The following is a 26,096-nucleotide window of genomic DNA, read 5'->3' as shown; positions in this document are numbered from 1 at the left end:
TTTTTTAAATTACTCATGGCTGGTTTAAGTTGGAATATTGCAAAAACGATTCATCTGTTCACTTTTACAACACACATCTATATAATAGTATTTGTTCATCTTCCACTATATTTCTCGGATCTGGCTTCAAAATCTGTTTTAATTAATTACTTCCGTTTTTATATTTTTCAAATTTGGTTAACCTTTAAAATACAAACATATACCTACATATATAACATCATTATTTACCTATTGTCCATATATTAGAGAATTCACCTTTTCATTCATATGACTTTTAAAATTACTCATGGCTGGTTTATGTTGATAGATTGCAAAAATTATTTGATGTACGTTTGTTCCAATCCATATACATCCCTAATTGATTCAGACAGTTTTGAGATGTTATTTCATATTTTTTGAATATCAAGGTTGTCAGTCAGAACACGTTATCATATAGAATTCAAACTAATCAGAGATGTCAATACACTCCTCATAAATAACTATTGAGCCACCACCGCTGGTCTTCAGCTGAACAGCACTTGCTCTTTCATTAAGATAGTACTAGCTTAAAACTTTACTTGTCCGTTTCCACAATATCATAATGTTATATGTGTAAATGGATAGGATTGATGACAGTTTAATTTTATTGGTTATAGTTAGCTTCAACTGTCAGCGCTTCTATTCTTTCATCTTAGACATATATCTGTACACTTCTACTTCAGTCGTTTTTAAACTCCTAGACATTAAACTGTATGGAATACATTAAATAGACTCGCTTAGTTTCATTAGATCCTTTCAATTAAATAATTGATTATAAACTCGTTTGGTTCAATATACGGACATTTTTAAGACATCAAACCCCTCAACTTATATTATCCTATACACGTCACTAATTGACCGAGGCAGTTCGTAGCGTCATCGTATTTCCTTTCAAATATTGAGAATCTCAGCCATTATAGGCTACCTTGTGCCATTCACATCACTAGCGATGTCAGCATATTCATTATAAATAACAGCTGACTCGCCATTGCTGGCTTTCAACGTCTATGCAGATAACACTCACTCTGACAGCATCAGCGGTAAGTTTTCAACCTCGTTTTCTTCTTCTTCTTTTTCATAGACACTTTTATCCACAGATTCTGCTCTTTAAACATTTGCCACTGCCGGCTTTCAACGCATTAGCAGGTCTATGTGGATAGCATTTATAAACTCATTTCGATAGCATTAGCGGTAAATCTTCAGTTTCTCTGTATCCACCTTCATAGGCTTGCTCTTTAAAACACATTGTCTACTTTAATTATAATCGCTGTTTGGATCTAAAGTTTTTTCAAGTAACTATTCAAATTACTGTCGAACATCAAAGCTAATACTACTGCGTATATTGTTAAAATAACGGTACCTTTCAATACTGCCCTACTAACCGTCATTTAAACAGCACCAGCACTAGCACTATCAGTACTGTTGTTACTATCATTTTCAAAGAACACTTTGATACCAGTTAACGATGCACATCTCAAAATTTATATTTACAATGTTTTTATATTTATTAAAAAATACCTCGTATGGAATTTTAAACTGATGATTAATACTCAATTTCATTCATATTTTCGTCCAGATCATCTCACTTTTTTTGTGAGACTCCTTTTGGAGAAATACCAGTATAAGCCAGTTTGAAGGTATGACTATTAGTTCACATTTATGCAAAAAGTTGGTGTCTGTATAGCTAATAATTACCTCCATATATGTTTACATTTATCCTGATATCCTGTTGTTTGCATTTCTACATGGACTTTTAATTATAATCTTCATACATATTTTTAAACATATTTTATTGGTTAATATATTGTATATCACATTTTTGTATCTCTCCTGCATGTATTATACATATATTACACATTCTGTCTAAACATTATTATACACATTTCGCTTAAAACATAAATAAATTGAATAGATTTTATTTAGTACACATTATTGGTAAAATTTACTTGCGATCATATATATGTATTTTAAACATATGTTTTTAAAAAAATGTCGTTTCAAAGTTACTTTCATTATACATAATATGGTTTCAATTGCTTTTATTGTGTTTTTATTATGTCATTATTATATATGTTGTATCTTTATTTTAGACCCCTGAGGAAGGCCTCTTTGGCCGAAACACGGACCGTGTTGGGTCATAATAAACCTTTTTTGGCTTTCACATTTGTGGCTTTAGTCTGGTCCTTCTGGATAGCTTCCGCTCACTTTTCTTACATTTTTGTTTTATCACCCATTTTGCTTTTGTATTTTTTATTATTTTTATTACTGTTTTTATTTAAAAATATTTTTTATATTTTTATATATGCATGTTTTATGTTTATTACTCACAGATGCAAAAGATAACATTTGACATGTACATTAGTATTTATTTTTGTTTATTTTTTTAAATTTTAAATTTTTATTTTTAATAATTTTATTTTTTATTTTATCCTTTTTTACTATCTTTTTGTTTTGTATTTTTTCTTTAGCTCCTTGGTACTTGTCCCCTCGTTCATATTTATTAATGCATATTTGTTGAAGCATATATATATATTTTCCACATATTTTTTTAAGCATCAATTTATTCACCTTTTACCTTTTTATCTTTTTTGGGGGGGGGGGGGGGCGGTTGGTTATAATGAGTATTATGCCATTTTTCGCTGCTGCTACACTTTTTTTAGAATGTACTGTGATACATAGAGAGCACCAAGTCAGGTAAGCTCTCAGTTGTTTTATGATCTCCGCTCGTTTGTACAGGTTTCTCAGGCCAGCAGAGGTATCGGATATCGGTGCTTGATTTATAGATTATGTCTTAGATTTCACATATTTTCGGATTCTCTTATTGGTTTTGAGAACCCTAGCGATGTTTTTTCCGCTTTACTGTTTATTAATTTATGCGTGTGACATCATTGGCCACAGTTTTTGATCTTTTTATTTTTTAGCTTCTTGCAATCCTTCTGTTTTTTATAATTATAATTGCATATATTTTTTACTTTACAGCCCACATTCTTGTATAACCTTATTCCATATAAATTTTTTTGCGCCATTCAGCGTTACGTCATCATGGGTACGCTTTAAATCTCTGCAGTATCGCCCACACTTTTTTTCACCACGTAGTGGACAGCGTTTCAGAGAGATTAACCGCGGATCTTGTTTCATCATATCCGTGTGTGGTAAGCTTTAATTTAATATACTTTTGTCCGCTTTATTCTATACTAGTTTTTAACGCTATAAGCGATGTTCATTGGCAATGCTGGACTTAGAATGCCCTTGGTGTTTTGGCGACGCTTTGAATTTAAATGTTTTAAGAATACAGAACTACTCGTAGTTTCTCCCACTTAGCAAAGACGATATGAGTTCTCAGTCTGTTCATAACAGCATCTATAGAATCGTGCTGTACTAAGTTTTCTGCGTGTACACCTTAAGTTTTTTTTTGTACAGGAACTGCCTTCATGAGGTCCTTTCAGGAGCAGTGTTTTTATTATGTTTTTATTTAGCTTTTTATCTAGCATTTTTTCAGCTTACATTTTAGTCCTGCCAGCCACTGGCTTGGTTTTACCAGTTTTAAATATATAAAAATATATACACGTACAGTCTTTCTTGTGTGCATATTCATATTATGAATATATTTATATGGACTGGGTAAACACTTCCTTGAATATGTTTGACTGTGATATACACTTGTTTAGTCCCAGCTTTGTTTATTTGCTTACTCAGTTTGATGTCAAAGTTGAGATTGCAAAACTATATAGCTTTGGGTGCACGATAAGAAAATTTAATCTTCAGTATCATGTAACATTTTACATGTCTTTGTCAGTTTTATAACTCTTGGTTGCACAGATCATAGATTTAATAGAAATATATAATAACACATTTGTTTAGTCTCTGCTCGGTTTGTTACAGTTTGTAAACAAAATGAATATATGTATAATGACCTGTACACCTTTGTGACCATTATACCATGGATATAAATCTATTTTTCATGTTTATACAGTAGTGGAAATAAGTATTTGATCCCTTGCTGATTTTGTAAGTTTGCCCACTGACAAAGACATGAGCAGCCCATAATTGAAGGGTAGGTTATTGGTAACAGTGAGAGATAGCACATCACAAATTAAATCCGGAAAATCACATTGTGGAAAGTATATGAATTTATTTGCATTCTGCAGAGGGAAATAAGTATTTGATCCCCCACCAACCAGTAAGAGATCTGGCCCCTACAGACCAGGTAGATGCTCCAAATCAACTCGTTACCTGCATGACAGACAGCTGTCGGCAATGGTCACCTGTATGAAAGACACCTGTCCACAGACTCAGTGAATCAGTCAGACTCTAACCTCTACAAAATGGCCAAGAGCAAGGAGCTGTCTAAGGATGTCAGGGACAAGATCATACACCTGCACAAGGCTGGAATGGGCTACAAAACCATCAGTAAGACGCTGGGCGAGAAGGAGACAACTGTTGGTGCCATAGTAAGAAAATGGAAGAAGTACAAAATGACTGTCAATCGACAAAGATCTGGGGCTCCACGCAAAATCTCACCTCGTGGGGTATCCTTGATCATGAGGAAGGTTAGAAATCAGCCTACAACTACAAGGGGGGAACTTGTCAATGATCTCAAGGCAGCTGGGACCACTGTCACCACGAAAACCATTGGTAACACATTACGACATAACGGATTGCAATCCTGCAGTGCCCGCAAGGTCCCCCTGCTCCGGAAGGCACATGTGACGGCCCGTCTGAAGTTTGCCAGTGAACACCTGGATGATGCCGAGAGTGATTGGGAGAAGGTGCTGTGGTCAGATGAGACAAAAATTGAGCTCTTTGGCATGAACTCAACTCGCCGTGTTTGGAGGAAGAGAAATGCTGCCTATGACCCAAAGAACACCGTCCCCACTGTCAAGCATGGAGGTGGAAATGTTATGTTTTGGGGGTGTTTCTCTGCTAAGGGCACAGGACTACTTCACCGCATCAATGGGAGAATGGATGGGGCCATGTACCGTACAATTCTGAGTGACAACCTCCTTCCCTCCGCCAGGGCCTTAAAAATGGGTCGTGGCTGGGTCTTCCAGCACAACAATGACCCAAAACATACAGCCAAGGCAACAAAGGAGTGGCTCAGGAAGAAGCACATTAGGGTCATGGAGTGGCCTAGCCAGTCACCAGACCTTAATCCCATTGAAAACTTATGGAGGGAGCTGAAGCTGCGAGTTGCCAAGCGACAGCCCAGAACTCTTAATGATTTAGAGATGATCTGCAAAGAGGAGTGGACCAAAATTCCTCCTGACATGTGTGCAAACCTCATCATCAACTACAGAAGACGTCTGACCGCTGTGCTTGCCAACAAGGGTTTTGCCACCAAGTATTAGGTCTTGTTTGCCAGAGGGATTAAATACTTATTTCCCTCTGCAGAATGCAAATAAATTCATATACTTTCCACAATGTGATTTTCCGGATTTAATTTGTGATGTGCTATCTCTCACTGTTACTAATAACCTACCCTTCAATTATGGGCTGCTCATGTCTTTGTCAGTGGGCAAACTTACAAAATCAGCAAGGGATCAAATACTTATTTCCACCACTGTATAGATCTTACATACCATATGAGATTGGCTGCAATCTTATTGTTCTAGGAAAACATGCTGTTGTTACATATTCCTAGGTATATTGTTTCAATATGTATGTTTGCTTTTATTGATACATTTTTATTCATTGTTTTTATTAATTTTTCTGATTTGTTTGCATTTATACCTTGTGAATGTTATTGTGTTTATCATTATCATTATTTATTATAGTTATTGTTATTACCATTTTTACTTGTCATAGACCCCTGAGGCAGGCCGTTTTGGCCGAAACACGACTCTTGTCAGGTCGCTTATTTTATCGATTTGAATAAACATTTTTTTGTGAACACCATCTGAGAGAGGTTTTTTTTTGCTCCACTCTTCTTTGCTTGTCATTAAATTTTAACTGGAACTTTTACAGAAACCAAAGAGAAAGTCAAAGCTAAATATATGGTTTATAAAACTTATTGTGCAAAAAAAAAATATATATATAGATAGTTGTGAATAAAATTTCAAATTTTGCTCAGTTTTTTTGGTGTTTTCCAACGACCCGAAGACTCGAGATATGCAAAAACACCATTACCACCATCATAGCACACCCTACCTCCACTCCACTGTGTAGTAGTATATCAGCTAAACCAGTCCACAAATACAGCTTTCAAAAACTTATATCCTGGTATCTACTTAGCTTGTGTTGACTTTAGCGAGTGCGATGTTTTCCAGTTATCAATAGGGTGCTGCTATGCAGGAACTGATGCGAGTCTCAAGGCAGAGTAAAACTTTTGTACTTCAATTTTGTGATTTCATAGATACGGTATCCATTGTTCAGAGTTCATGGTTGCTGACATGGACCATGTTTCACCATTATGTTGGTGTCTTCAGGGGAACTAATCTAAGAGCAATGTGGACAAAGTATAAAAAATAAGAACAAAACAAAACAAAAACAAGCATAAAATGAAACAAAACTCAAAAATAAGTATGTTACTCACTTATCCCTATTCAAAACTGTTATAAAGTATAAATTTGTTACGAATCAGCAACTATAGGGAGGAACCTCTCCCATCAGAGTTAAGGTCTGCATGAACGCCCACACATGCGCCCTACTCTTATAGGCTGTCAACTGATATACTAGCGCAGGAAAATCTAAATAAGCGATTGCCACTCTATTTCCCTATTCAGACCACTGCATGGAAACACAATCAAAGAAAATGCAAATACGCAATAAGACAAGCCAAAATAGGGCCTGACTACAAAGACACAAAAAAATTATACCTACTAGTGGGCAAACTACTAGACACCACCATGGTTACCACAACCAACACAGATATCCCACCTGCAGATAAACTTGCCAAATACTTCAAAGAAAAAATTGTAAACCTACGCAACATGTTACCTCAGAACAGCACCAACATCGGAAATTTCATCGACTGTATGGACCTAGTCCACGGCGAATATCCAGCGGACAGATTCTGGACAAGCTTCCTTCCACTCACCGCTGAAGCAGTCAACCAAGCGATTAATAAGTTCTCCAAGACTCATTGTAAATTGGACATCTGCCCTAATCACCTATTAAAATCTGCTCCCCACTGCTTCACAGCAGATCTCACATCCCACTTAAACTACATGCTTCAACATGGTCTCTTCCCTAAGGAAAATGGCAACATCCTACTCACCCCAATACCAAAAGATACCAAGAAAAAAGTGATATCACCAACTACCGCCCAGTAGCATCAATCCCACTAGTAGTCAAACTGATGGAAAAAATGGTAACTAAACAACTAACTGACTACATAAACAAATTCACAATACTGCACGAATTACAATCAGGATTCAGCTCCAACCACAGCACCAAAACAGTTCTAATTACTCTCTTAGCCAAATTCAAACAAGAGATTGAAACAGGCAAAAGCGTACTTCTCCTACAATTCGACATGTCTAGTGCATTCGACATGGTAAATCACAACATACTACTAAGCATCCTAGAATATTTCGGGATTGGTGGAAGTGTACTTAGCTGGATCAAGGGTTTCCTAACCAGTAGAACATATCAAGTGAAATCAAATTTGAATATATCATCACCATGGAAAGCAGACTGTGGAGTACCTCAAGGATCACCACTATCACCACTCCTTTTCAACCTAATGATGACCCCAGTGGCATTCCTAGGGGCGCTGACACCCGGGGCGGTCGCCGATGCGCCCTGCCCCCCCCCCCCCCCGGTGCAGCGCGAACCCCCTCGTCACCCCCCCCCCTGGGTGCACGCCGCTCAGCTTCGTTGTTTCCATGCTCCCTCTGCCCCGGAACAGGAAGTAACCCGGGGCAGAGGGAGCATGGAAACAACGAAGCTGACCGGCGCAGCACCCCCCCCAGCGGTGTGCACCTGGGGCGGGTCGCCCCCACCGCCCCCCCCCCTTAGTATGCCACTGGATGACCACACTAGTCAAGTCTTTATCCAATCAAGGCCAAATCGGTATAATCGAAAGCAGCGTTTTTGACAGCATCGCCGCTTTCCCATTGCCTTGCCGGTGAAAGTTCACGGGGATATGTCGGTGGTGTAGCGAAGGCGGGACATGGGCGGGCATGGGTGTGGCTACCAGATGGCTGGCTTTCGCGGATAATGGAAAAAAAAGCGGCGTTCATCAGTATTTCGCCGGGTTTACTTGGTCCTTTTATTTTCACGACCAAGCCTCAAAAAGGTACCACAACTGACCAGATGACCACTGGAAGGAATCGGGGATGACCTCCCCGTACTCCCCCAGTGGTCACCAACCCCCTCCCACACTAAAAAACACAATTATAAACATATTTTGCCAGCCTCTATACCAGCCTCAAATGCCGTACCCACCTCCATGACAGCAGAATGAGTTCTATCCTCTGACAGCCTTTCCCTGGTTGTGATGTGGATCTCGGGTGAGTGTGACACCTTTTCTGTTAGATGCACTGCAGAGTCACATCAGCAATGCATTGTGGTGGGTGTAGGATAGTGGGCTGTACTCCCATGGTGCTTTTCCCCCTGCTAACTGGGTCAGAGTGTGTCCAGTTTTGTTTCCGGTAGTCCATGAGGTAGTGGCCATTTTTTGTAAGCCAGTTTTAGATCCCTTTCATGTGTTACCCACATTAGGGAACTTAGTTATTACCTTGAATGTTGCTGAAAGAGGGCATTGTACACCATTCTGCCAGCTCTGACCTATTGCTAATCTCAGTATCAGGGAGACTCTTTGCCAGTGGGACACAACCTCTGATCTGCAGTTAACTGTGAGTAAACGTGCTTATTCAAATAAAGGACTTTTTCAAAGAGATTAGTCTTCAGGTGTCAACTGGTGTGCCAAGGTTATACAGCAGCAACAAGTCCTAGAGGCCTGCGTGTATGCAGGTCCCTGGAGCACTTTTAGTGGGTACCGTAGTGCACTTAAGGCAGGCGGACCCAGGCCCATCCCCCCTACCTGTAACACTTGTTTTGGTAAATGGGAGCCCTCCAAAACCCACTGTACCCACATGTAGTTGCCCCCTTCACCCCTAAGAGCTATGGTAGTGTTGTACATTTGTGGGTAGTGGGTTTTTTTGGGGGGGAGGTTTGGGGGGCTCAGCACCCAAAGTAAGGGAGCTATGCATGTGGGAGCTTTTTCTGAAGTCCACCGCACTGATCCCTAGGGTGCCCAGTTGGTGTCCTGGCATGTCAGGGGGACCAGTGCACTACAATGCTGGCTCCTCCCACGACCAAATGCCTTGGATTTCGCCGGGTTCGGGATGGCCGGCTTATTTTTCCATTATCGATGAAAAACAAAACCGGCGAACTCTGGCAAATAGAAATCAACCTATGCATCCAGCTTCTCCTATATAAGCACACAACTATGGAACGCAATTCCAAAAGCCGTGAAAACAACACATAACCACCTGAAATTCTGGAAATTACTAAAAACTAACTTGTTCAAAAAGGCATACCCTAACGATCCAAATTAAATGCCTTAACCCAGCAACACAACAAAACCAGAGCTCATACTGGACATAACTTAACTCTTCTTACAATTCCCCAATGTGTCTGTCACACATGAACTTTACTTTACCACAACCTCACTTTGTATTTGTTATAACCGGTATTGGCGATTGCCTCTACAGTACTATGTAAGCCACATTGAGCCTGCAAATAGGTGGGAAAGTGTAACAAATAATAATAATAAGCATACCTTTATGACAGACACCAGACTCACCAAATTCTGTGTAACCAAGTTGGTTGGATTAAGTCACTTGGCCCAGGTTCCAAACACAGTTCTAATGTAATCTAATGTAAGTGGGTACCCTGCCCACCCATGTGTATGCCCCCTTGCTTTTATGCACTTTGCCACTTACAGATGCCCTTATGTGGGCAACCTGTTATAGAATTGACCTTATAGAACTAAATTCTGTAAATGGCACCTAAAAGAATTGGTGCTAAAAAAAAACCGTGCTTAGTGCTATTCTATAAACCTCATCTCAGTGAGGTTTATAGAATATGTGCAGTGGCCGTTCTCTCACTAAAATTTAGACGCAATCATTTATGCCAGCTAAAACCTGGTGCAAATGCCCATGTCTGATTTGCACATGGAACTTTAGTCGCCGTTTATAGAATCTGGGGGATAATGTGCAATAATTTGAGCACTTATCGTGTAGTAAGTGCAAACCTTTACCACACTTAAGCGAAAGGCCCCTAAATGTCTTCACTTAAATTATTTTATATGCTCGATATGCAAAGTGATTTAAAGGGGCAGGACAGGCTCCTGGCCACTTAAATCATGCTAAGCAAACCGGCCACCGATATTCAGCTGCACTTAACGGGGCAGTGCTGCTGAATATTGAAACTAACCAGCCATTTAGGAAGTGAGCAGAAGAGGGGTATTATGGGGCAAAGTCAGGGAAGCGCCAGCAGGTAAGCGAATGCCAGCAATATTCAGTGCCAGTGCTCACATAGATAACTGAGCATCAAGGACAGCATAAATAGCAGTTCCAAATTTGGCTGGTTACCTATGTGGGTGCCAACACTGAATATCAGCCAACACCTGCATAGTTTCTAGGTACTGGCTTGAAGCTGCCTGTGCTCTCCCCTTCGTACCTCCTCAATGGCCAAAATCCCTCTCTGGTAGCATTCTACCTAACTTTCCACTCCTTGATGGTCAGGTGGTCTTTGGGTCAGGATTAATGCCCAGTCACTCCTGCCCATGCCAGCTCCAGCATCAAATTGGCTGCTTCGACCTCTAGTGGTAAACTTGCAGTACTACTGCACTACTGCTAGACTGCCACTTGAAGTTGCTGCAGCCATTTTAACACTGGAGTCAGCCTGGGCAGGAGTGACTGGGCATCACTGAAGACCACTTGACCAAAAGGGGATTTAAAAGGAAAGCCTGAGACAAGCCTACTGGGGGTAGGGGGCTACTGGAGGAGGACATTGTTCATCTAGAGTGGGGGAAGAGAAAAGAAAGAGGTTACTGTTCTTTGCGGGGGAATCAGAATCTGTGTAGGGGGGAGGGGTTAGAAAGGACATAACACATCCCCTTATGCATGTCCCAGCTAATATGCAGCTGGGACCCACATAAATGTCATATCTGGGTCCCCACTGAATATCCACCTGGACCTACATAAGTCCCGGTGACCAGGAGCCAGGCCAGTCAGACCTGGATATTTGATGCTGGTGCCCAGACATGGCACGGCATTGAGTCTAACTGAGGCCCAGATGCGTTAAAGACATACCATAGCGAATCGGTAGGGAACGGGAATGCATCAACGATAGGGAATGCAAATGAGCTACTCGTTGTAGCTCACTTGCATTCTCTAGTCCTTTGGTACCTGAGTCGGAGAATCGGGACATCCCTTTAGATTAGGCTCCTCTTCCTGGTCTCTTCAGCCAATCAAAGCGGGCTTAGCTGGCTGTTGTCAGCGAAACGCGCTCTGATTGGCTGAAGAGACCAGGAAGAGGAGCCTAATCTAAAGGGACGTCCCGATTCTCCGGCAACCAGGAAAACATAAAAGTTTTGCTGTGGAGGGGCGGCGAAGACAAAATAGAAGGGGGGAAAAAACACCAGCGCCGGCAGAGCTAAAAAAAAAATGCGAAAAAAAAGATGTCTCTCAGAAGCGCAGGGAGAGTACGTCCTTAAAGGACGCACCTCACATGCGCTCCCTGCTTTTTTTTTCTTTTTTACCTTTTTTGGGGGCCCTTTTCCTTTCCGATTCCCTCACAGGAGCCCTAACAAGAGGTCAGACATCTCGTTAGGGTTCCTATGGTAAGGGAATCGGAAAAACGGTAGTGCATCTCATTATAATGGGCTGCAACGGTAGTGCAGCTCATTATAATAGCTTTTCAATCATTTGCATTCCGTTTTCGTTGCCTGCTACCGTGGCAGGGAAAATGCCCGTAGTGCATGCCCGGGGTGAACTACTTGCGTTTTAAACTGGCTGGAACCAGTTTAAAACGCAAGTTGTGGGCTCGTTAGGTTTTGTGCATCTGGGCCTTAGCTGGTAAAAGTGCTTAAAAAAGAATGTTGTTCACTGTCACATACATATCGACCAGTATAGTTTTATTGTGAGATTTATGTTAATAAACATGTTCTCTTCATCTTTCTCAGAGATAATCTTTAGTCAAAACCTTTCACAGAAAGCTTCAAAACTTTTACTCTTAAGAACACAAATTTTAAACTATGAAACATCTGTTTAATCACCCCCATTGACAATATAGCATGACAAACTGAAAATACAAGCTGATATGAAAGTGGAATCAATGGATTGACCAAGCTATAAATATCTTCTTTTGGGGGCTATGGTAAGGGAACTTGTAAGCCTCCTTGCAAGTGTAAAACTGTATGCTTGTGTAGTTTACTAATGATCCAGTGCCGTCTGACTGGCAGTTAAGTTGTCAGAGAAAGAGACAGATTTACATGAGAGAACTCAGGCGGCTTTGTCATGGCAATTGTATAAAGTGATATACAGAGCAAATTGACTGGAGTATGTCCCTGGATAGCAGGCAGCTTGCAACCTCTTCGAACAGAGATTACTGCTTTATCTTGTCATACTAAATTAATGTGGCAGCACACTGTTAAACAGTGGTGACCTCTTTATCTGTGGAAATTGCTGCCTAGAGGAGAGATGGTATTTAAGACTGACTGACTATCTCGTTTTTTTGTTAAGGCCTCCAGGCATTTTTAGGATACTTTGTTAAAAAGAGCTTTCATAAAAGAAATATTTATATATAAATACTTAAGAAAATAACAGCTAGTTGCTAATTGAAATTAAATCTCTGTTGTTTGATTAATTTCCACTCTAATGAGAAATATTAACCTTTTATTTGGATAAGTTCACCAAAATAGTTACAATGATTATTCTCTAAATTTTAAACAGTTGATGTCTTGTATTTCAGTGCTGAAATGGAAAGGCTTACTTTTTCAACAAATTATCTATCTATCTATCTATCTATCTATCTATCTATCTATCTATCTATCTATCTATCTATCTATCTATCTATCTATCTATCTATCTATCTATCTATTTTCTCTTTATGCCCTGAAAGCAGCATAAGAGAATAAAAGCCTAAGATTACTCTATCAGGGTTTCCAATTGAGATGTGCCCAGGGAGAACTTAGGTGGGCCTAATTCACCTGTGCAGTTGACAGGGAAGATGAAGCTTTTTCATCTGATGATTCTGTTCAGGAACCCAAGGACGTCTGGAAGCAGGTGAATTCCAGCATGGAGAGAGTGGTAGTACAACAAAAGAAGTTTGCAGACCAACACCACCGGCCTAAATCTCAATTCAATGTGGGTGACAGTTTGGCTCTCCAAAAGGAATAGGTGCTTGAAGCTCCATGTAGCAAATTGAGTCTTAGATCCATTGGATCTTCATCACAGAAAAAAAAAAATCAATCCAATTACAGAGAGGAAAAGCTGTTATACTCAAAGGGGGGAAGTGAGGGAATATTGATAAAGAATTGGGAACAAATGCTTTGGGGAAAAATAGTGAAGAATTTTGATAGAATCACAATAGGTTATGAAGGGATCAGCCCCTAGAACAGCTGTTGATCACAAAGGTATGCTAGGAAGACTGGTACTCTTTCGCGCAGCCCCCAGGATCCGGGAGCAGAGAGTGAGGGCTGGCCCCTGGCCCTGACAAAGAGCCAACAGGGAAAGCTCACAATACACATAGAGAGCAAGAATACACCCTCAGAAGGAGTCACAGGGAACTGTGAACTAATGGGGGGGGGGGGGGGGAAGCCCCAGTACATAGGTCTATCTATTACACAGACAATGCAATTAAATACAAATAATAATCATACTAAATATACATAACAATGCATCCTGCCTCCATGAACATGAGGGCAGAACATCACCCTATTGCCATTGTTGTCCTGTCCTGCCCCCCCCACCCCCCATATCATCTGCTCCAGTCCCAAAGCTTAATGAAGAGAGAATTCCTCAAGGGCTCTATCTTCCTCCCTCTGAAGCAGACTTTTTATTGGAGGGGGATGAGATAAGACATCACTTCAGTATAGGCCTGTACTTATAGGACTGTACAGCTCTCACTCATATTTAACTTTGGGGCTAACATGGAAGGAAGTAGGGATATGGTGGTGAGAGGCATGGAAGTGGGGAGGGAAATGGAGATATTCTGGATGTGGGGTCAGAGTAGGGAAGGGAATGGGAGAGCAAATGCTGTCCAACTGAGGAGGGGGTGGTGAGATGGGGGTAGAAAGGATATAGGGAGATGCTGGACATCTTGGGGGGAATATACTGGCCACCTGAGGGGTGGGGGTGTAGAGAGGGGAACGAAATATGGTAAACTGAAAGGGGTAGGTCATGAGCTGTTCATGTGGGGGGCAAATGACTGAAGGTTCACCTAGGGCATCTGATAGTCATGTAGATGACTCAGTACTGGTGACCTCCAGCCATCAGGTGTCAGTAGGTTTCACTATATTTACTGGCTGCTCTATACCTACCACTTCCTTTCAGAGGCCATCTTTTTCCTTTCTAGGGTGTGTATATAAACCCAGACCTTGCTGTGTGGTCTAGTGCTCTGGCTCCCATGCTGCATTTCCATTTCTTCTCTGCAGAAGCTGTCTTAACTGTTTGCTAGATTCCTGTCAAGTTCCAGCCTTGTATCCATTCTAAGTCCTTCTGTTGAGATTCTCTGTACTTAGGCTCTCTGCTTTTTTTGCCGGGCTCCCCTGGCATCTGACATCCCACCTTAGGTAATGGGGTTTGAACAGCTAAGTTCTATCAGCCACCAGCACTAGAGGGCTCACCCCAAAGGGAAAATGACTGTAATAGACAGAAGACCCTGCCTCCTTTCCACACCTGGGGTGCTGCTTTCAGATCTGTGGACCTTGCCCACTTGATGAGAACCATGATATGAACACTCTAAAACACCTTTCTCTGAGGAACCCATAGTTTATTTGGATGTAGACTTTAATTGAAATCCAAGGCCTCAAGATAGTGGCAGAGAACCTGGCACAGGAGGTTTGGACCATCAAAGGTTATCATTAGTGGCCAGTTATCACTATAGAGATAATAATCACACTCTTGACTCATCTTGCCCTTACTCCCTAAAGATCACATCACTAGTAAATTTTCTTATTAGCCTCAACATATAATATTACATTCAATGGTGTACAAACAGAAAATGTTCATTTCATTTTGTTTCATTTCAACTTTTTTTTGTTGCTCTAATGTAGTTTTTTTTCCCATTTAGTTTTATGTTATGTTGTAGTGCATGATAAAATGAAACGGCATAACTAAAAATTTAGAAGTGAATTCTGTTTTATGTTTGTGGTACTATTTCATTTAGGATTCACTATGCTAAAACAAGAAAACTACTCATAGTCATCTAGTAGAGAGCTCCTCATGGCAAGATCGTTCTTTTATCAAGAAATACTTGTCATGCCCTGTTTTACAGGTGTGCCTGCAGCCTATTTTGTTGTCCTTAATTCTTCTTAAGTCTTTGCTAGCAGTTAATGAATTCTCTTCCTTAGTTTACATTTGTACATAGTAGAGCTGTCCCGAATAACATATTTTACTATTCGTCCGAATACAAATAATGAAAAATATTATTCGGCTGAATACGAACTGAATATGTATAATAGCATTGAGTTTTAGCATAACAAATAATAAAAGAAGCAATGTGAAATCAGAGGTGAAGTGTTTATTTCAGAAGGATTTAGCACTGTAGAGTCCTAGATTATTTGTATTCTAATTTAAATCGCTATTTGGCTGAATATTCAGGGCTCTATTTGAGGCCAAATCAAATCCGAATGTTCGGTATACACCTAATATAGCTTTAAAAAACCCATAAATCTGCATATTTTAACTACATCATGCTTCTCTTTAAAATGTGCATATTACACACTGTTAAATGCATTCCAAAACAAGGCTGAGGTAGAAAAGAAAGTGCTTACCGTTATAAAAAAAAAATAAGGCAGATTTTAGAAAGTAGGAATTGAAATTCTTTTATTTGTTTCTTATTTCTTATATCCTGCAGATACCCTTAAGTGAGCTCTATGTAGTTTACATAAGAGCTGGGCATACCAAGGAAATACAAATAAAAAGAAATAAAGTAGGATTTGAACCTGGGTCCCTTGGTTTACAGTCCACTTCACTAACCACTAGGCTACCCCTCAGACCTGATGTTCAGGTTGGGATGTATCATATTCCTGTAATAATTTCAAAAAGGATCTGCCAGCGTAGAAACTATTCTAAAATACATGTAGGAATGCATATTATGTCCAAGCTATATGTGGCGGCAGTAGCATCGATTGGGACAGTGTGGCAACATACATGTTGTGTCAGCACCTACATATGTATGCTGCTATTTCAGAATCTATATGCATATGGTTGCCATTTTGGAAACCTGCATATCCCCGGGAGCAACTGCAAATATCAGTGTTGATCTTGGAGATCATAGACATGCATGCCTCTTCACTAATCCCTCCCAAAGGATACTGAAAAGCAATGTCCCTTGGCCAAATTTGTTTATTGCAGATTTACATGTGTAAATCCTGGCTTTCTAAAATCTAGTTTTCTAGATGTAGCTGAGATACACATGCAGATGCCTGTATTTACATGTATGAATCACAAATAGGGCTTCTAAAATCACCATGGTAGGTGTAGTGTAAGGAAGAAGTAAATCATCAGGAGAAAAGTGTGTATTTTGGACAGTACTGAGTAATGGTCATCAGCCTTCCAATAAGCATGTGAAACCAACCTTAAAGAAAGATGGAAGCATTTAGTACATAAGTATTGCCATACTGGGACAGACCGAAGGTCCATCAAGCCCAGCATCCTGTTTCTAACAGTGGCCAATCCAGATCACAAGTACCTGGCAAGATCGCAAGAAGTACAATACATTTTATGCTGCTTATCCTAGAAATAAGCAGTGGCTTTTCCCCAAGTCCATTTTAATAATGCTCAATGGACTTTTCTTTTAGGAAGTTATGCAAACCTTGTTTAAACCCCCCTAAGTTAACTGCTTTTACTACATTCTCTTGCAACAAATTCCAGAGTTTAATTACACGTTGAGTGATGAAAATGTTCTCTGATTCATTTTAAATTTACTACTTTGTAGCTTCATTGCATGCCCCCTAGTCCTAGTATTTTTGGAAAAAGTAAAGAAGTGATTCACGTCTACCCGTTCCACTCCTCTCATTATTTTATAGACCTCTATCATATCTCCCCTCAGCCGTCTTTTCTCCAAGCTGAAGAGCCCTAGCCGCTTCAGCCTTTCCTCATAGGGAAATGTTCCCATCCTGTTTATCATTTTTGTCACCCTTCTCTGTACCTTTTCTAATTCCACTATATCTTTTATGAGATGCTGCGATCAGAATTGAACACAATATTCGAGGTGCGGTCACACCATGGAACAGTACAAAGGCATTATAACATCCTCATTTTTGTTTTACATTCCTTTCCTAATAGTAACATAGTAAATGACGGCAGATAAAGACCTTTGTGGCCCATCCAGTCTGCCCAACAAGATAAACTAATTTTACACGGTATGTGATACTTTATATGTATACCCGAGTTTGATTTGTCCTTGCCTTTCTCAGGGCACAGACTGTAGAAGTTTGCCCAGCACTGTTCTTGTACTAAGTTCTGAAGCTAATGTCGGAGCCCCTTAAAATTTATACTCCAGCCCATCCCTATCAATTCAGTCATGATCAGAGCATAGACCATAGAAGTCTGCCCAGTTCCCTTTTTGTTTCCCAGTTACTGGCGTTGCCACCCAATCTCTACTAATATTCTGCGGAACCATTCCTTCTAAACAGGATTCCTTTGTGTTTATCCCATGCATGTTTGAATTCCATTACCGTTTTCATCTCCACCATCTCCTGCGGGAGGGCATTTCACATATCTACCACCCTCTCCGTGAAAAAATGCTTCTTCTTGACATGAGTCCTGAGTCTGCCCTCCTTCAACCTCAACTCATGTCCTCTAGTTCTACCGCCTTCCCGTCTCCGGAAAAGGTTCATTTGAAGATTAATTTTTCAAATATTTGAACGTCTGTATCATGTCACCCCTATTTCTCCTTTCCTCCAAGGTATACATATTCAGGTCAGCAAGTCTCTCCTCGTAAGATTTGCAACGCAAACCCCATACCATTTTTTTAGCTTTTCTTTGCACTGCTTCCAGTCTTTTTACATCTTTAGCAAGATACGGCCTCCAAAACTGAACACAATACTCCAAGTGGGGCCTCACCAACGATTTGTAGAAGGGCATCAACACCTCCTTTCTTCTGCTGGTTATGCCCCTCTCTATGCCGCCTAGCATCCTTCTGGCCACGGCCGTTGCCTTGTCGCATTGTTTCTTCACCTTCAGATCCTCAGACACCAAAACCCCAATGTCTCTCTCCTGAGTCGAGATTACTAATCTCTCCCCTCCTATTCAGTATCTCTCTTTCAGGTTTCTGCACCCCAAGTGCATCACTCTACAATTCTTAGCATTAAATGTTAACTAATAATCCACTCAAGCTTTCAAATTAGATAAGAAAATCTAACTCGGCAGCACAAAAGCTGCATACAAAAATCAATTAATACTCCCGCTGCCACCCAAACAGCCAAGCAAGCCATGCATCAGTAACGCCACCCAGCCAGCCCAAGAATTCAGACTATAAGGCGTGGGCCCGTGCACCATCATATGGCTCAAAAAAACTCCACTCCGTAATGCTCTTTAATGTATCAAGCTATATGCTGAAAACAGATACCCCCAAAAAACGATAAGGTGACAAACGTGTATATATTTGTAGAACACACAGTATAGTTCAAATCCAATTCCTTTCAGTTCAATTACATACAGTATGCATCAGTTCAGTATGCATCAGTTCAATGCTAATAAACAGTCCTGTTGAGACACCCACAGAGCACTATTTAAATAGATTAAGACCTCCCACTTAAATTGAAACAACTAATCCACGATGATCACTCAATCGACCTGGGGATGAAGGGAGAAGGGGCCCCTGTGCGGCGGACCCGGTGCGCTGGACAGATGCACCCTGCGGATGGGCGGAGGGGGCGGGGGAGAGAACCGAATGGGCAGGCAGGTGCCCAGACGGCCCTCCTCCCTGTCCCCGAACTCTTGTGAGGGGCGCCCCGTCCTGTAGAGCACAGTTCCCTCTCAATGGTTCCGGCAACGGGGCGAGGAGGAGGTTTGAAGGCTCGAGCGACGACGCGGGGTGGCCGTGGCGATGGGTGCTGAGGGCCCCGGCGCTGTACACTGTGGGTGCACCGCGTCTGCGGGAGAGAGCGAGAGGGGTGGCCCCTCAATAGGCTATGTTAACCCCTGATACTCAGTGCTAGAACATCGCCGCAAACTGGGTAAGTAGTAGCTCTGCCCAAACTCTGCCTCTGAACTTCTCCTGACATTGACTCTAACTGATTAGGGAATGACTAGTTAGAGTCGATGTCACAAAACGCCTACTCAACTTCCTGAGGTTACCCCGCAGTCACTGAGAGGGTCAGTCCCCAGCATAGCTCAGGTTCCCAGAAAGCACTCACAGACCCAACACACAAACCACCAGTATTCTTTATCAGTCCAGACAGGCAGAGGCAATAAACAATTGTTTATTGCCGTAAAAATATATTGAACAATGCACAAAAAAATGTGCAGTCCGCAAACAACAGGTAGCTGAAATATAGATCAATTATAACACTAACTAAATATTTGTTTACTTTCTAAAAAGTACTTGGGACGATCAGAACATATAATTCACCGAGCCTCAACAAAGAGATCTGTCTCTTTTCTCCCTGGCTAAGACTGGGGGCAAACCTAGTACACTCTAAAGGAAATGAACACCTGGGCCAATTAAAGCCCAGTCAACAAAATTTCAAAAATATACTGCTTCTCAGTTAAAGAAAATTCAGTTCTCTGTAACAGCTTTACAGCAAAGAAACGCTACATTATTCAGTATTCTCTCTATCTAGCAGGTGGAGGGACATCTCTGTGCAGCTCTGGTTTGATCTGGCTACTGGTGTCCTTTGGGCCTAGTTTAGCACAGACAGGGGTTGAGTGGCTGTTTGCAGCTTGTGGTGTACACCTGGTGGTGCCAGGTCCCTCCCGGTCTCCCCCTACCTTTCCTCCGTCGCCCGGGGCTGTTGGCCTGATCGGGTGTTTCCTTTCTCTCCTGACAAAAAAAAGGTAAGAGACTTTGTTTTTGTTTAATCATACGGAGGAACTAGATGTTCTGCCGAGTCAGTTTTGGGGCAGGCGTTTGTGGAGCATGTTAGTGCCTTCTGAAATGGCTAAGTGCTGCTCTCGGTGTGGGGGCCAGAGAGCAGCATCAGGGGAGTGTGAGTTGTGCTGCTGTCAGCCCACAGCAGATGTTCAGCGTGACGGGGGTTCCCCACAGGCATCGGGTGAGTCGGAAGCACAGGGGATAGTTTTGGCAGTTTCCTCGGGGCAGTTAGTGCAGCACGTGTTTGCGGGCACCATTTTTTCCTCTCAGGCGCTACTCGCTCTGCACGTGGCGGTTGACAGACAAGAGGCCGTCTTCACACAATCATGCACTGGTGGTTCATTCAAAAGAATCTGGTGTCTTGCATTCCTCTGGCAACCCCGGACTGGAAGATAGTGACCACGGATGTGTCACTGTCTGGCTGGGGGGCTCATTGCCTTCAACAGATGGCCCAGGGCGTTTGGATTTCAACGGAGGCGTCATGGTCTATCAACCGCTTGGAGTTACGGGCGATTCGTCTGGCCCTTTGAGAGTCTGTATCTTCTCCGTGGTTGCCCAGTTCAAGTTCTTTTGGACAATGCGACGGCGATCGCCTATGTAAACCATCAGGGGGGCACCAGGAGTGCACCCTTAGCGCGCGAGGCAGCTCTGATCTGCCGTTGGGCTCATATAGCGGGGTCACAGAATGTGCAAGCGGACTCTCTCAGTCGCCACCAGTTGGAGCCGGGGGAGTGGAACTCTCCCCTCTGGCCTTCGATCAGATAACTGCCCGTTGGGGATGCCAGAGATGGACTTAATGGCCACCGCATTCAATGTGAAGGTTCCCCATTTCTTCAGCAGGAGATGAGAGCTGGGCTCAGAAGGCATTAATGCCCTTCTTCAACCTTGGCCCAGGGGCCTGCTCTATGCCTTTCCCCCGTGGCCAATGGTGGGCAGGTTACTGACTTGCATTGCCAGTCATCCCGGTCCAGTGATCCTATTGGCCCCGGATTGGCCCAGACGACCTTGGTACGCAGATGTGATCAGGCTTCTGTTCCATCATCCTTTTCTGCTACCAGCGCAGGTCTTACGGCCTGGCCCTTGAAAGGGCGAGGTTGAGAAGAAAAGGGTATCCAGACGCGGTTATCACTACGATGCTGTAGGCTCGGAAAAGATCCACCTCGATAGCTTATGCTAGGGTGTGGCGTACCTTCGATTTGTGGTGTGCGAGTTCGGGATTGTCAGCAGCTTCAGCTTTGGTATCGGTTATCCTCGCGTTTCTTCAGGAGGCTGTACAAAAATCACTCCCGTTGAGTTCTCTTAAGGTGGCAGCTCTGGCATGTTTTAGAGGCTGGCTTCAGGGGGGTGTCCATCGCCTCCCACCCGGATGTGGTTCATTTCTTGAGGGGCATAAATCATTTGCGCTCTCCTCACTGACATGCCAGTTCTGCCATCCTGGAACCTTAATCTAGGTCTCAAAGCGCTTCAGCGTCCTCCTTTCGAACCCTTATCGGGATTACGATTAAGGATCTCACCTTGAATGCAATTTTCCTAGTAACTATTACTTCTGCTCGGAGAATTTCAGAGTTGCAGGCCCTTTCTTGCAGAGAGCACTTCCTGCGTTTTACAGAGGCGGGGGTATCGATTAAGACAGTTCCTTCGTTTTTGCCCAAGGTGATTTCTCGTTTCCACTTGGGGCAGTGCCTGCATTTGCCGGCCTTCCGCCGGGAAGATTACCCTGAGCAATTCTGGGCTCTTCGCTACCTCGACATGAGACGGGCTCTTCTCAGGTATTTGGAGGTCACGAATGAATTTTGTCTTTCTGACCATCTCTTTGTCCTTTTTGAAGGCAGTAAGAAGGGTCATATGGCGTCCAAGGACACCATAGCCCGTTGGTTGCGGGAGGCCTTCTCTTCGGCATACGTGGCATTGGGCAAGCAAGCCCCTTTGCAAGCTCATGCTTATTCTACGCGAGCTCAAGCTTCTTCCTATGCAGAGTCCCGTTTGGTTTCTCTGGAAGAAATCTGCAGAGCCGCTACATGAGCTTTGGTCCATATGTTCACCCGTCATTATTGGGTGGATGTGGCAGCTCGTCAAGATGCGGTGTTTGGCTCATCGGTGATTTCTGCCGGGTTGGGGGTGTCCCGCACTACTTGAGGACTTCTTGGGTACATCCCACAAGTCTCTGGATTGATCTGTGGGACGCCATGAAAGGAAAAATTCATTCTTACCTGATAATTTTCTTTCCATTAGTCCCAACAGATCAATCCAGAGGCACCCCTGGGTTTACTGTCTGCGGTTTTGTTTCGGTTGGTTAGTTTTTTTTTTTTTTTCGGGTTCCGTTGTTCTGAATGTTCCTTCGTTTGATTAATAAAATAAATAAATAAATATAGAAGTGGTGGAAGTATGTTGGGCAATTGGTCTGACAATGTCAGGAGAGTTTTCTGTTGTTTCCATTCCACTGCTTTGGTATTGTTCATACTGAGGTTCAGTTGGCTGCACAGGTCCACATATAGCAAACCTCGGAGGTTCTCTCTATTTCCACTTGCTGGTAGAGGGACACAACCCACAAGTCTCTGGATTGATCTGTTGGGACTAATGGAAAGAAAATTATCAGGTAAGAACTAATTTTTCCTGAGCCTCTCCTGCCCAGTTAAAATGCTTTGAATATTGACCCCCATACTCTTAATATGAAACTTTTATATTTTAATGTTGGTGTCACCTTAGTAGCAGTAACATAGATTCTCTCTAGTGCCACCTGTCAGGTACATATTAAGTAATACAGAAAACTCTTCAAAATTTCCATTCAGAGCCTATCACAAAACTGCCAAAAGAACGCAAGAAAAATAGTGCTAAGTCATACCAGGATCCACCGAGTCTACCATTCATCTCCAAAAGTAGCCCAGTTGATCTCATACCATTACACCATCAGTCTTACCTTTGAAAAGGTAGCACTAGAAATATTTGCAGCAGTTTCCTGAAAACCAATACACCTACAACTGGTGAAACTGAACAAGATAGACTTCTACAGATTTGTACATCAAAAATTTATGCTAGGAAATAATTCACATTGATTACATTTGCAAAGTACAGGCTATAGAGATGAAGGGACTAGAAATATATGCTGACAAAAATTGAACTGCAACCCCAAAAAGTCAAGACTGTATGTGCAGTGCAATTCTTAGAGGTATAGACACAGAAATATATTTCCTTCTGTGCTGAGCAAAATACAAAGACAAATGCATATTATTTCACACAAAATGCAAAGCTGTAATATGAATGAAATTTGTGTATGATTTTTAATATGTTATACATTTCTTCAGGTTAACTGTTTGTGAGGTGCACATTCCTTTCTTTTTGTTTTGCTGGATGATTATCCAAAATACAAAGACATCAGAGATGCACATTTCTCAAAGCTGACATTCCAATTTACTAAAGGCAGAATAAAATACATTTTTTTAATCTTTGTTGTCTGGACATTTTTATTTTTCCCAATTGTGCTGGTCTCTGGCTTTTTTAAATGTCTCCCACTGTTTGTCTTCAATTTCCAGGGTTCCTGATCCATTTTACATTTTTACTGTTGTCTACTTCCATTTCCTCTTTACATCAATTAAATATTCTTTGTTTCAGCTTTTTCTTCCATATCTTTCTTTTCTACCTGTCTAAAAATTAAAATTTCAGCCCTCCTCCTCACCCTCTAGTTGTCTCCCTCTTTCAAACTTTCACCAACCTGCCAGCTTTACATCTACTTCTCTCACTTCCTGCCTAGGTTATATCCAACTTATTCTTTTTCTCTCTAGTCCTCTTCTCCCATGCCCAGATCCTATGTCATCCCCTATTCTTCTCCTCCCAGCCCCAGCATCATACCCTTTTCTCAATATTAGCCACCCCCATCCCCTTAGTTGGCCTCTAATCACCTTCTACCAGCCCCAGCATCAAGCCTATCCCCTTCCTCCTCTTCCTCTGCCCTCATCCAGCATCCCCATTTGTCTCCCTGTTCCTTCCTCCTCTGTGTCCTGCATTTGTCCTCTGTCTCCTTATTCATCACTTACCTTGTGTCTAACTTCTCTTTCTTCTCTGTCTCTCTTCCCTATGCCCCCCTCCAGTCCATCATTTCCTTCTACCCCCCCTCACACACACACACACACACACACACACACACACACACACACACACACACACACACACACACACACACACACACACACACACACACACACACACACTGTCTGTCTCCTGCTGCAGCCCATTTAGAGCCATGACAATGGCAGAGGTGGTAATAAAAGTGTGCTGTGGAGCCTTTGGGCTTCTATACTCTTAAAGGCCCTGCATGCCCTGCTCCCTCTGAGTCATACTTTCTGGGCCTTTGAGATCCCAGAGGTCAAAGGCTTCATGGTATTCGTTCCACTTACTTTTATTATTGCTGCCGCTACAGGCCCAGAGAGGCAGCAGCAGCAAGTGGAAAGGGCTTTTAAATTTGGACCAGAAATTTCTATTCTGACATCCCTGGTTCTCCACTACATACTTCAGGCCATGCCCAGAGGCCATAGCACCACTGCCCCCTGAATCTCTCCTTCCCCTATCTCTGGTATACCGTTGATACAATTTTAAACTGAATCTTAGAAGAAAATGTAAAGATCTAAGAGTTGGTGTTTTATGGTCATATGAACTCATAGAATGTGGTGATTGGTATTTTGAATGAAGACTATGAATGTGATTGACTTAAACCAGCATACATCATGTTACAGTTATGCATGTCATGTGATAAAAGTGTGCATTATTATTGCTAAAGGGAGTTGAAAGATAGCTTATTCTGTTTCAGGAACTCATTGGTTTTCAGTGGATATTGGGGCTAAAAGATTAATTCACATATTATTGCATCTCCATGGTATTGTCCAGGACTTCTTGTGTATAATCTGCAATGAACCAAATTAAAGAAGTAGCGGGCTATAAGAATTGTAATAATGTAATATAATCCTTTCTGTGTTTCCTTTCAGGAAATTGATGGCAATAAAATTATGTCTCCATTTGCCATACACAATTCAGCTACCTCACCTATGAAGGCAGAAGAAAGTGGCCGTCAGAGTGGTGAATCATTGTGCTGTTTAACCTTAGGTACTCCTGAAAGGCGCAAGGGTAGTTTAGCAGATGTTGTGGACACCTTAAAGCAGAGAAAGATGGAGGAGCTAATCAAAAGTGAACCTGAAGGTAAGGATTATGAAATAGTTCAAATTTTCTTTTCATATAATTAAAAATAAAGTATTATTGCTTTGAATGATTCTAACTGTAAAATCTTGTTGTAGTCTTACATTCAACTTCTTCTCATGCCTATTGTTACTAAAATGGGTCTATAATATAATAATACAATAGCTTGAAGAATGCATTAAATTTTGGCTTACAGTGTTATTCCATGAGTAGGTCTTTGTGAATGACAGGGACAAAATTGATTTGGTATTTTTCCTGTATTCTTTTATAAACCTTCTTCACGTATTTAAAATAAGGGAGTTTTCATATTAATGAAATATATTTGGCAGCTCTAGGTACCTATAGACACTAATTTTATATCAGGGTGCCTAGGCTGTGAAGACACATAAGTGCATGTGTTGCACCTGTTTAATAAAAGAAATATAATGCAATTCTATGGAAACAATGGTGGCACTGACCTCTAATGGTAGTCTTGTGGTACTACCCCTAGGTGGAATCCTAGCATTAGTACCACAAGGATTCTGCTAGGGGTCAGCACCACTATTTTTGAATAGAGCTAAATGGGGCAGGAGCAGAAGGGGGTCTCTCCCTTACCGGCTCACTAGGCCACTAGGTATCATCTCCAGATAAGTGCTGGGAATGTTAGAGCATCTGGGGGTCAAGTGGGGTATGGCTTT

At 41.8% G+C, this 26,096-nt stretch overlaps 1 protein-coding gene across 2 annotated transcripts in view; it reads left to right on the top strand.

The window, feature by feature from the left end:
- Positions 1-26,096, top strand: part of SOX5 (SRY-box transcription factor 5) — an 860,916-nt gene that overhangs the window by 223,210 nt on the left and 611,610 nt on the right. For both annotated transcript variants that reach the window (XM_030214565.1, XM_030214564.1), the window contains exon 4: positions 25,212-25,422. In XM_030214565.1, coding sequence (XP_030070425.1) covers positions 25,212-25,422 — 211 coding nt within the window. The remainder of the gene's footprint in view (positions 1-25,211; positions 25,423-26,096) is intronic.

This window comes from Microcaecilia unicolor, chromosome 9 (assembly GCF_901765095.1).
Source record: "Microcaecilia unicolor chromosome 9, aMicUni1.1, whole genome shotgun sequence".
NCBI classification, from domain to species: domain Eukaryota; kingdom Metazoa; phylum Chordata; class Amphibia; order Gymnophiona; family Siphonopidae; genus Microcaecilia; species Microcaecilia unicolor.
The sequence above is the reverse complement of the archived record's forward strand: the minus strand, read 5'-3'. Positions and strand labels throughout refer to the sequence as shown.